Here is a 12,712-nt window from a genome sequence, read left to right as displayed (position 1 = left end):
GCTATGTTGTCCACGCTGGTATTAAACTCCAGAGCTAAAGTGATCCTCCGACCTTGTCCTCCCTAAGTGTTGGGATTACAGGCAGGAGTCACCATGCCCAGCCTTACAAGGAAAACTTTAGAAATTAACAACTGAATCAATAATATAGCTAAATGGGAACAAATATTATTTGGGCTAATGTGACTTAGGGGGATAGTACTAGAAACTAGATGTCTTGGGTTCGTATATTCCTCTCCCAGTAATGTATTTAGTATTTAGTAAACAAACGTATTTAGTAAACGAACGTTATTTGTTTGGCTATTAATACATAATTCATTTAACTCCTTTGTTTCTGCATTTCTAAAACAAGAAACTGGTTCAGAACACTGGTTCTCAAACCTGATCAAGCATTAGAATCATGCAGAAGTTCTAACTTAGAAGACTAGGGTGATTTCTCATAATCTGTATTTTAATAAGTTATTCTGATGTGCTAATTTAGGGGTTGAAAACTAATGTCAGAGAACTTCCAAATTCTAAAGTGCTATCACTCTAAAGTGCTAAGCTGTATAATACCAAGTGCAAACGCAGTTCAGAAAGGGAAGTTTACTGAGGGTTAGGAATGTTAGAGAAGGTTTCTGAAGAAGCTGAAGTACATTTACGTGGACACAAAGTGGGTGCACTGGGGAAGTATATGAACAGAAGAGATCTGAAGAAGGTATAGTGGATGATGGGGGCTGATGGGTGACAGACTGCTGAACAGCAGCTGGAGACAAGCTATAAGAGGACACTGTGACGAAACCATGCAGTGACTGCTCAATGGAAGAAATGGGGGAAAAAAGGAGGATAACACTCTGAAACAAGTAAATACAGATTTTTGCCTGTAAGAGTACCCTTTCCTGATATGAAACAGTAAGTCTTTGAGGAGGGGGATATGGAGAAGGAGACATTTCATAGGCAAAGACATCCTAGTTTAGACAATAAACGACATGATGTCACCTTAATTATAAACTTTCCAGCCCCTATAAAAACTTAGCCAAAAAGAAAGAAAACAGTGAAATGATCTATATAGGACAATTTAGTCAGAGAAAGACAGTTACAGCTTTTAGAAAGGCAAAACCACCCAGGGCTGAACACCAGGGCTGTACCTAGACTCCTTAGTAGTGATGACAGATGAGAGCTGATTGGCTGCTAGCCAGGCCCAGGCTTCTGCTTGTGCTGCCTCTCCTCCAAATTGCAATTTGATGCATCTGGAATGAAAATGGTTCCACACTTGAAAACCGAACGCTGAAACATACCACTTTAATTTGATACTAAAACTGGAGAGATAGATGACAACTTCATCTCTAGTCTTTTGCTGAATTCACTACTGGAATATTGGATCATCTCTTCCTCAAGTTACGCAACTGGATACCTACAAGGACATGAGTAAGCATTAAGAGACAATTTACTTCCAAGATAAAACTAATGATGAAAAATTCTTTCTTCTTTTTTTTTTTTTTTGAGATGGAGTCTTGCTCTGTCACCCAGGCTGCAGTGCAGTGGCGCAATCTCGGCTCACTGCAACCTCCACCTCCCAGGTTCAAGTGATTCTCCTGCCTCAGCCTCCCGAGTACCTGGGACTACAGGCCCATGCCACCATGCCTGGCTAATTTTTTGTATATTTAGTAGAGACGGGGTTTCACTGTGTTAGCCAGGATGGTCTTGATCTCCTGACCTCATGATCCGCCCGCCTAGGTCTCCCAAAGTGCTGGGATAACAGGCATGAGCCACCGCACCTGGCCTCTTTTTTTTTTTTTAATTAAGATGGAGTCTCGCTCTGTTGCCCAGGCTGGAGTGCAGTGGCGCAACCTCAACTCACTGTAACCTCCGTCTCCCAGGCTCAAGCGATTCTCCTGCCTTAGCCTCCCGAGTAGCTGGGATTACAGGCACACGCCACCTCTCCTGGCTAACTTTTGTATTTTTAGTAGAGATGGGGTTTCGTCATGTTGGCCGGGCAGGTCTCAAACTCCTGACCTCAAGTGATCTGCCCACCTTGGCCTCCCAACGTGATGGCATTACAGGCGTGAGCCACCGCACCCGGCTGAAAAATTCTGAAAGTTCAAAATTATTTCTAATTCACAAACTTCTTTTTTTTTTTTTTTTTTGGAAACAGAGTCTTGCTTTGTTGCCCAGGCTCGAGTGCAGAGGCGTGATCTCAGCTCACTGCAACCTGCAACCTCCACCTCCCAAGTTCAAGTGATTCTTGTGCCTCAGCCTCCTGAGAGGCTGAAATTACTGTTGTGTGCCACACCTGGCTAATTTTTGTATTTTTAGTAGAGACAGGGTTTCACCATGTTGGCCAGGCTGGTCCCAAGTGATCCACCCGCCACAGCCTCCCAAAGTATTTATTAGTAGGATTACAGATGTGAGCCACCGTGCCTGGCCAAGAAATTCTTCTTCTTTTTTTTGAGACAGAGTCTCGCTCTGTCGCCCAGGCTGGAGTGCGGTGGCGCAATCTCGGCTCATTGCAAGCTCCGTCTCCCAGGTTCACGCCCTTCTCCTGCCTCAGCCTTCCGAGTAGCTGGGACTACAGGCGCCCGCCACCATGTCCGGCTAATTTTTTTTGTATTATTTTTAGTAGAGATGGGGTTTCACTGTGTTAGCCAGGATGGTCTCAATCTCCTGGCCTGGTGATCCGCCCGCCTCGGCCTCCCAAAGTGCTGGGATTAGAGACGTGAGCCACCGCACTCAGCCTGAAATTCTTTTTAAGAATGCTTGGATGGATTAAACAAAACACTTCTTCAAACCATAAATGGTATATGGGCTACTTGGCTTATGACGACTGTTTCACACTGAGCAAGAGGATAATATATTTGCATTAGAAAAGACTATAAAAAGATAATTTTATACATACTTGAAGGCAAGCCCTTCAAAGACTGGCGTTAAGGGAAGCTTAAAAGTCTGACAGAGTGATATGGCAGTGTCAAAGAGGCCCGCCTGAACCAAGAGAGTGACCATTTCCTCTGCTGATGAACTTCCTGTGAAAATGGAAAAAGATTATTTCGTGTAGCCAAGGTATACACAAATGAAACCAAAGATTTTGCTTTGTTGATGAGTATCTCTGAGTAATAACCCATGCTTTATACCCATCTACCATGCTACATACACTGCCTGGACCTAAAATGTGCTCTTGGTGCTGACAAGTCAGAGGCTTTAACTCTTGAATTCCTACCAGCAACTGCAACCGCTGATGGATCATGCTGAGCCAAAGTGAGGCGGATGCGAGCCAAGGAACACTCTTTCTCCAGATCTTCCAGTTCCAGGATTTCAATCTGTCGATTTGCTATACATCAAAGAAAAATATTTTGAACTCCCAAAATACAAAGAAGTATCCATTAGATTAACGCAACCTGTCAGTTTCCACTGAACATTAAGTAACATTCAATCTAATTTCCAAATGCATGAAGGAAGGAGAAAACAGGGAACTAAATAAATGCTAACTTAAACAAATTATGCAATATCCCATGTCAAATCAAAGTATTTTAACAACTGCAGTTGAGGAGGTGCTTACAAGGTAGTACATGTAATTTCATTTAACTCTTTAAACTTTTTTTTTTTTTAAGGAAACAAATCTCGATCTGTCACCCAGGCTGGAGTGCAGTGGCATGATCTCGGCTCACTGCAACCTCCGCCTCTTGGGTTCATGTGATTCTCTGCTTCAGCCTTCCGAGTAGCTGGGATTACAGGTGTGCACCACCATGCCCAGCTAATTTTTGTATTTTTAGTAGACACGGGGTTTCACCATGTTGGCCAGGCTGTTCTTAAACTCCTGACCTCAGGTGATCCAGCCACCTCAGCCTCCCAACGTGCTGGGATTACAGGCATGAGCCACTGTGCCCGGCCTAAAAAATATTTTTTCTACAGGGTCTTGCTATGTTGCCCAGGCTGGTCTTGAACTCCTGAGCTCAAACGACCCTCCTGCCTTGGCCTCCCAAAATGCTGGGATTACAAGGCATGAGCCACTGCACCTGGCCTCATTTAACTATTATAATTGTGAAATACTGTCTGTCATCTCTATCAATAAGAAAGAAATATGACCAAACTGTGAGAGGCAGAATTAAAACCAGGTGTGTCCAAATCTAGAGCCTCGGCTCTTTATGGAAGGATGTCATGCCTCTGTGGTAATAGCAAAGAACCTGATAAAAAAAAGGTTGGAACTAAGTTGATTTAAATACAACATACAAGAAAAAAAACCACACTCTTATTTAAGCATTTTCATTTCTCTTACTGTTGTACAACATTTTCGAAGTGCTACCAGACAACCTTTAGCAGATTAGAATGCTGAAAATAAACTAAAAAGGAACTTTACAATATTTTTACAGCAATGTAATTATTATATATAATATATAGTATATAACAATGTTACTACTATGTATAGTATATAACAATGTAACTGTATATGTTACAATATAGCTACTGTCTAAATTACATGTATAGTTGACCCTTCAACAATGCAGGGGTTAGGGATGCTGACTCCTGAGCAGTTGAAACTCTGCATATAACATTTCATTACCCAAAAACTTAGCTACTAATAGCCTACTACTGACCAGAAGCCTTACTGACAACCTAAACAGTCGATTCACACATATTTTGTATTTTCTATAACTTTTTTTTTTTTTTTTGAGACGGAGTTTTGCCCTTATTGCCCAGACTGGAGTGCAATGGCGCGATCTCAGCTCAATGCAACCTCTCCCTCCCGGGTACAAGTGATTCTTCTGCCTCAGCCTCCCAAGTAGCTAGGATTACAGGAATGCGCCACCACGCCCAGCTAATTTTTTTATTTTTAGTAGAGACAGGGTTTCTCCATGTTGGTCAGGTTGGTCTCAAACTCCCAACCTCAGGTGATCCGTGCTGGGATTACAGGCGTGAGCCACTGTGCCTGGCCTATATTGTACTCTTGGCTGTGGTTGTTTTGAGATGGAGTCTTGCTCTTGTTGCCCAGGCTGGAGTGCAGTGGCGCGATCTCAGCCCACTGCAACCTCAGCCTCCCGACTTCAAGCAATTCTCCTGCCTCAGCTGCCTGAGTAGCTGGGATTACAGGCACCTGCCACCACACCCAGCTAATTTTTTGTAGTTTTAAAGAGACGGGGTTTCATCATGTTGGCCAGGTTGGTCTTGAACTCCTGACCTCAGGTGATCCACCCGCCTCGGCCTCCCGAAGTGCAGGGATTACAGGCATGAGCCACCGCACCCGGCCTATACTGTACTCTTAAAAGAAAATGTTATTAAGAAAATCATAGGGAAGGCAGGCACAGTGGCTCATCCCTGTAGTCCCAGCACTGTGGGAGTCTGAGGTAGGAGGATTGCTTGAGTCCAGGAGTTTGAGGCTGCAGTGAGCCATGATTGTGTCACTGCATTGCAGACTAGGCAACGGAGTGAGACCCTGTTTCAAAAACAAAAACAAACAGGTTTAGGCAAGTGTCCTTTCCCCTCAGTGATTTTCCTTAATGGTGTCTGGGAACTCTTCTGCTGCTCCTTGGTCAGCAGAAGCTGCTTCTCCTGTATCTTGACATTTTAAAAGCCGTATCTCTTTCTTCAATTGTCAAACCATCCTTTGCTGGCATTAAATTCTCCAGCTTTAGATCTTTTACCTTCCTTTTGCTTTAAGTTGTTGTGTAATAACTTTTTTTTTGCAAATCATGTTAGAGTCTATAGATATGCCTTTTTTATAGCAATACTGTACCCACATAAAAGCTGGACTTTCAGTATGAGATAAAAATGTATTTTGCAAAAAGCACAAGGTTTTTGTACCTACTGGCGAAGCTGAAGCAACAGCTTCACAAATTTTCTCTTCTTTTTTTTACAATGTTCCTTACACTGGATTCATTTTTCTTGAAATGGCAGGCAACCTCAGCTGCCGGCCTCAATCTACAGTAGATATCAAGCAGTTCAACTCTTTCTTGTCATGTTATGACTTTTTTCTGCTCTTTGGGAGCACTTTCAGCGTCACTAGTGACACTTCGTATGGGTCCCACTAAACATTATTTTTTTTGAGGCAGAGTCTTACTCTGTTGCCCAGGCTGGAGTGCAGTGGCACAATCTGTGCTCACGGCAACCTCCGCTTCCTGGATTCAAGCAATTCTCCTGTCTCAGCCTCCTGAGTAGCCGGAATTACAGGTGAGGGCCACTACTGCCCAGCTAATTTTTGTATTTTTAGTAGAGATGGGGTTTCGCCACGTTGACCAGGCTGGTCTTGAACACCTGACCTCAGGTGATCCACCTGCCTCGGCCTCCCAAGGTGCTAGGATTACAGGTGTGAGCCACCACACCCGGCTTCCTTAACTTTTTCAATATTTCTAGGCTATGTGGTTCAACTGGGAGTTTTTTCAAATTGTGACAATCTCCAGAAAAAGAATCCAATATACTTATTGAAAACAAAAATCTGTGTATAATAGATGCCTGCAGTTAAAACTTGTGTTTTACAAGGGCAACTGTTACTACTATAACATTTATATATTACTATTATATGTAGCTTATTTAACTACATATTTCTATCATAATACAACTAACAATAACAATATTACTACTGTCTAGCAAAGAACCAGTGTGAGACTCCTGACTCACTGGGGGCAGCTGTGCATTCTCCATCATGATTCCTCTTAGGGGATGCTCCAGGACGATCATACTGATAAAACAAAACAAGCAATTTAACTGTGAAAATCAGTATTTTATTTTGATATCATTAACTGTGATTCAGAGCTTTTATGCTTAAATTTTCTCAATGGAAATTATTTTTGTTTCGACCAGCAGAGCTCTTCTTACAGAGGTACTGTAACTATGAGACAAAGAAAGTTCTTTGCCAAGTTGTTAACTTAACCATAACATATTACTGAGTCCAAGGACAGGGATTTGATCTCCATGTAAATCAACTAATTTTTCTTGGTTCCAGAGTTATATATATAACAGAAACAGCTGCATGTATCTGACCCATCAGTATGATAGGAAAAACTCAAAGTGTGTGTCCTTTAAAACAGTAACTGTAGTCTGCATTAACAAACACAATAGAAATAAAAGCAGCTACCATTTACTGAGCACATTTTGTGGGCCAGGCACTGTTACTGTTCTAAGCAATCGACTTGAATTATCTCATTAATACCCAAACAATCCTATAAAGTAGATATTATCCACATTTTATGCCAGAGAACGACAAAAGATTAAGTAACTTGTCTGAATTGGGTCAGGTCTAACTCCAAAACCACTCTGCAATATTTCTTCCTACAATAATTCTGAACTTGAGAACTAAAGGGGTAGTAATATACAACAACTGAATTGTAAACATAGATTTTCTTCACAAATATCTCAGTAGAAATTGTAAATCAAAAGAAGCAAAATGACGTAATAGTTTTGAAAGGACCAAAACAAGTAGATTTAATGACCCCAAAATTCCAGGATGAAATGTTTTCATACCACTGCACCAGACACTGGCTGCACAATCCACGCATACTCTGGACGAATAAGTCGTAAACAATTGAGAGCAGCCAGATAACAGTTGCCTTGTTTCTCAAGTCCCCGGAGAGTTCGAACTTCTCTGCCAAGCCGCATTCCATACTCAAACATCACTGTGCCAGCTATGAGGAGATAATAAATTAGACTTTAGAACTTCCAAATTTTTTTTCTTTTTTTGGAGACAGAGTCTTGCTCTGTCGCCCAGGCTGGAGTGCAATGGCTTGATCTCAGCTCACTGCAACCTCCACCTCCCTGGTTCAAGCGATTCTCCTGCCTCAGCCTCCTGAGTAGCTGGGATTATAGGCATACGACCACCACGCCTGGCTAATTTTTGTATTTTTGGTAGAGAGTTTAGTAGCGAGTTTCACCATGTTGGTCTCGAATTTGTGGCCTCGTGATCCGCCCACCACAGCCTCCCAAAGTGCTGGGATTACAGGTGTGAGCCACCACGCCCGGCCTTCCAAAATTTGTTTCTCTAGAGATACGCAGAGAGAATGCTATCCCTAATCAAATGTTAAAATTTAAAAAATTGGGTTTGATGTAACCCCTGCCCCCACCCCCCAAAATCACATGTTGGTGAGGATGTGGAGAAACTGGAACCCTTTTGTACTGTTGCTGGGAATGTCAAATGGTGCAGCTGCTATGGAAAACAGTATGGCAGTTCCTCAAAAAATTGAAAGCGAAATTATCATGTCATCCAGTAATTCCACTTTTGGGTATATACCCCAAAGAATGGAAAGAGGGGTCTCAAAGAGATATTTCTACACCCATGTTCATAGCAGCATTATCCACAATAGCCAAAGGTGAAAGCAATCCAAGTGTCCATTGATGGATGAACAAAATTTGACATATAAATACAACAGAAAATCATTTAATTATCTTTAAGACATCTTTTTTTTTTTCTTTTGAGACGGAGTTTTGTTCTTGTTGCCAAAGGTGGCATGCAATGGTGCAGTCTCAGCTCATTGCAACCTCTGCTTCCTGGGTTCAAGCGATTCTCCTGCCTCAGCCCCACAAGTAGCCAGGTTACAGGCGCCCACCACCACACCTGGCTAATTTTTAAAGACATTTTTAAAGAAGAAAATACTGATGCCACTACAAGGATGAACCCTGAAGACATTATGCTAGGTGAAATAAGACAGTCACAAAAAGACACATACTATATGATTCAAGTAGACAAATTCATAGAGATGGGTGGTAAAATGGTGGTTGCCAGGGAATCGGTGTTGGGAGGAACAAGTAGTTGTTTAATGGGTATATAGCTTCAGTTTTGCAAGATGAAAAGTGTTCTGGAGATTGGTTACACAATATTGTGAATGCACTTAACACTCCTGAACTGTACACTTAAAAATGGTTAAGATAGCGGGCGTGGTGGCTCATGCCTGTGATCCCAGCACTCTGGGAAGCCAAGATGGGCGGATCATGAGGTCAGGAGATCGAGACCATCCTGGCCAACAGGGTGAAACCCCATCTCTACTAAAAATACAAAAAAATAGCCAGGCATGGTGGCAGCCTCGGGAGGCTGAGGCAGGAGAATGGCGTGAACCCGGGAGGCGGAGTTTGCAGTGAGCTGAGATTGCGCCACTGCACTCCAGCCTGGGCGACAGAGCGAGACTCCGTCTCAAAAACAAAAACAAAAATAAAAGAACATAGATTATCAGTTGGGTACAGTGGCTCACGCCTGTAATCCCAACACTTTGGGAGGCAGAGGTAGACAGATCACCCGAGTCCAGAAATTTAAGACCAGCCTGACCAACATGGTGAAACGTCTTCTCTACTAAAAATACAAAAATTAGGGGCTGGGTGTGGTGACTCATGCCTGTAATCCCAGCACTTTGGGAGGCTGAAGCAGGTGGATCATTTGAGGTCAGGAGTTCAAGACCAGCCTGACCAACACATGGTGAAACCCTCTCTCTACTAAAAATGCAAAAAAAATTGTCGGGCGTGGTGGTACATGCCTGCAGTCCCAGCTACTCAGGAGTCTGAGGCAGGAGAATCGCTTGAACCTGGGAAGGCGGAGGTTGCAGTGAGCCGAGATTATGCCACTGAACTCCAGCCTAGGTGACACAGCGGGACTCTGTCTCGAAAACAAACAAACAAAACAAACAAAAAACAAAACAAAACAAAACAAAAACTAGCTGGGCATGGTGGTAGGCGCCTGTAATCCCAGCTACTCGAGAGGCTGAGGCAGGAGAATTGCTTGAACCTGGAAGTGGAGGTGTGAGCCGAGATCGAGACACTGCACTCCAGGCTGATTGACAGAGTGAGACTGTCTCAAAAAAAAAAAAAAAGAAAAGAAAAAGAACATAGATTCTCATTTTTATAATACTTTAGTTGCACATGTTCAATAAGATACTGAAAAGTCCATTGTTCTGGGACAGCATGGGACTCCAGAAATTAAAATATCATTAAAAATTCTTTTAGTTTTCAAATAAAGCTATTTTTCATTTCAACAAATATTTTTGAACACCTGCAATATGTAAGGCACTTTCAGAAGAACAGCCTTGCTCTAGAAAAACCTGAACATTAATCTTGCTAAACTGGTACTAAGCAGGTTGATATAATGTTGTTGTGAAAGCAGATACTGAGAGATCTTTAATAATTTATATTTCCCTTCCTATATGATTCAAGAAAATAAAGAAGATGCAAATATGTTTTACTATTAGGAATCTTAAGAACCTGCCTATGAATAAACTCCATCTATTTTTTTCCAACGAAAATCAGCAAGAAACCAAAGAAAATTCTAAGTAAAAATGGTACAAAAATGTTAGACATTCCACAGTGATTATATTGTAAAATATAATCTTAAAACAATCTCACATTCCGTTCATTTTAGCTGTTCTGATAAATAATTCATTGATAATATAAGTCCAAATTAAGATACATTCTACAAAAATGACTGACCTTTATGCTTCAAAAATATCAATGTCATCAAAGGCAAAGTGAGGCTCCAGATTAAAGGAGCCTAAAGCCATCGCACAACTAAATGCAGTGTGTATTCTAGATCCAGGGTGAGGGCAGTATGGGAGGGATGCGCTATAAAACACATTATTGGCCAGGTGCAGTGGCTCACGGCTGTAATTCCAGCACTTTGGGAAATGGAGGCGGGTGGATCACCTGAGGTCAGGAGTTCAAGACCAGCCTGACCAACATGGTGAAACCCCGTCTCTACTAAAAATATAAAAAAATTAGCCGGGCGTGGTGGTAGGCAACTGTAATCCCAGCTACTCGGGAGGCTAAGGCAGGAGAATAATTTGAACCTGGGAGGTGGAGGTTGCAGCGAGCAGGCACGGTGCCACTGCACTCTACCCTGGGCAATGGAGTGAGACTTCATCTCAAAAAAAAAAAAAGGAGCAGCTGTGGAAGCCCAGACACCAGGAAAGTGAGATCTTCGACACAGAAAAAGAGAAATACGAGATTACAGAGCAGAGCAGGATCAATCAGAAAGCTGTGGACTCACAAATTTTACCAAAAATCAAAGCTATTCCTTAGCTCCAGGGCTACCTGCGATCTGTGTTTGCCCTGACAAATGGAATTTATCCTTACAAATTGCTGTTCTAAATGTCTTAAGAAGAACCTAATTAAATAACTGATGACATAAAAAAGATCATGATGTCTTTAACTTCCTCCCAGAAGGACCAGCAAAAACAAACAAGTAAGTAAATAAATAAATGGGTATTGAGAGAGAGAGGAAGGGGGAAGAAATGAAAGGAGGGAAGAGGAGAGAGATAAGAAAATGATGTAAAATATTAACAATTGGGGAATTTAGGTGAAAGGTATATAGGGAGATATTCATTGCATTAATGTTTTAACTTTTCTGTAGACTTGACAAATTTTACATTAAAAAGTTGAATGAAGAAAAAAGAATTCACCAGGATATCATTTGATAACTTCTAAATGTAATATTTTTTTGAGACAGGGTCTCGCTCTATCACCTAGGCTGGAGTGCAGTGACATGATTTTGGCTCACTGCAACCTCCACCTTCTGGATTCAAGAATAGCTGAGATTACAGGCAACCGCCACCATGCCCGGCTATTTTTTGTATTTTCAGTAGAGAGGGGATTTCACCATGTCGGCCAGGCTGGTCTCGAACTCCTGACATTAAGCGATCCACCTGCCTTGGCCTCCTCAAGTACTGGGATTACAGGTGTGGGCCACCGCGCCCAGCCCTAAATGTAAATTTTAGTCCCCTCTTTAAGGATTTTGCATTTAATTGAGGGGATGTGGGACAATCTAACTACAGCTAATGTAGAATATCATCTATTATACTCATAACCTAAGCACATTTAAGCAGTCAGAATTTTGCTCTAAGAACTAAAATGTGGAAAGGGAGAAGGCTAATGGTGAAATAGCACAGGAACTCAAAATCAGTCTCAAAAATTCATGCTGTCTCTAGTGAAAAAGCTAATTTCCTTTATTTATTTATTTATGAGATGGAGTTTTGCTTTTCGCCCAGGATGGAGTGAAGTGGCATGATCTTGGCTCACTGTAATCTCCGCCCCCCACCCCACTCTGTTCAAGCAATTCTTCTGCCTCAGCCTCCTGAGTAGCTGGGATTACAGGTGCCCGCCACCACATATGGCTAATTTTTGTATTTTTAGTAGAGAAGGGGTTTGGCCATGTTGGCCAGGCTGGTCTTGAACTCCTGACCTCAGGTGATCCACCTGCCTTGGCCTCCCAAAGTGCTAGGATTACAGGTGTGAGCCACTGCGCTAATTTCCTTTATAATTGGACAGAAGATGCACACAGAATGCCATTTCAGTGGCAACGCCTTGAGAAAGTTCTAGAATGGAAGGGCATATCTTCAAGGTAATCTTCACAAGGTTTAAGCTAATCTTGTACTTAAACACATATTAAAAATTACCTAAGTCCAACACACAATATTTTGATAAAACATGATTAAACTAATAAGGCTGTCTGCAAGAAACTGTCTGGTTACATTGCTCACCCTTGCGGTAATTGTGGCGATAGATGTGAAAGGCATACAGAAGTTCGTAGTAATTGTGAGTCATAAGGTCCACGGCTCTAGCACGTGACTCAATTATTCCCACAACCTAGAGAAGGGGAAACAATCAGATAACTAAGTCAGTAGCAATCATGGCAACCACCATACTTGTTGAAAGCCATCACTGGATAACTAAAATTACCTCATTATGCAGATTCACATAGGGAAACTCTACAAGATCCTGTAGCTGTGAGCGTTCACAAAGAACTACCACCAACTGCCGTAAACAATCTAATTGCCTA

At 42.0% G+C, this 12,712-nt stretch overlaps 1 protein-coding gene across 2 annotated transcripts in view; it reads right to left on the bottom strand.

Annotated features, from left to right (window-relative positions):
* The window catches only part of NUP160 (nucleoporin 160), a 73,323-nt gene that overhangs the window by 7,187 nt on the left and 53,424 nt on the right, over positions 1–12,712 (bottom strand). For both annotated transcript variants that reach the window (NM_001132595.2, XM_054523771.2), the window contains 7 exon segments: positions 1,125–1,226; positions 2,873–2,996; positions 3,191–3,301; positions 6,583–6,643; positions 7,426–7,586; positions 12,414–12,519; positions 12,613–12,709. In NM_001132595.2, coding sequence (NP_001126067.2) covers positions 1,125–1,226; positions 2,873–2,996; positions 3,191–3,301; positions 6,583–6,643; positions 7,426–7,586; positions 12,414–12,519; positions 12,613–12,709 — 762 coding nt within the window.

This window comes from Pongo abelii, chromosome 9, assembly GCF_028885655.2.
Source record: "Pongo abelii isolate AG06213 chromosome 9, NHGRI_mPonAbe1-v2.0_pri, whole genome shotgun sequence".
Taxonomy (NCBI): domain Eukaryota; kingdom Metazoa; phylum Chordata; class Mammalia; order Primates; family Hominidae; genus Pongo; species Pongo abelii.
The sequence above is the reverse complement of the archived record's forward strand: the minus strand, read 5'-3'. Positions and strand labels throughout refer to the sequence as shown.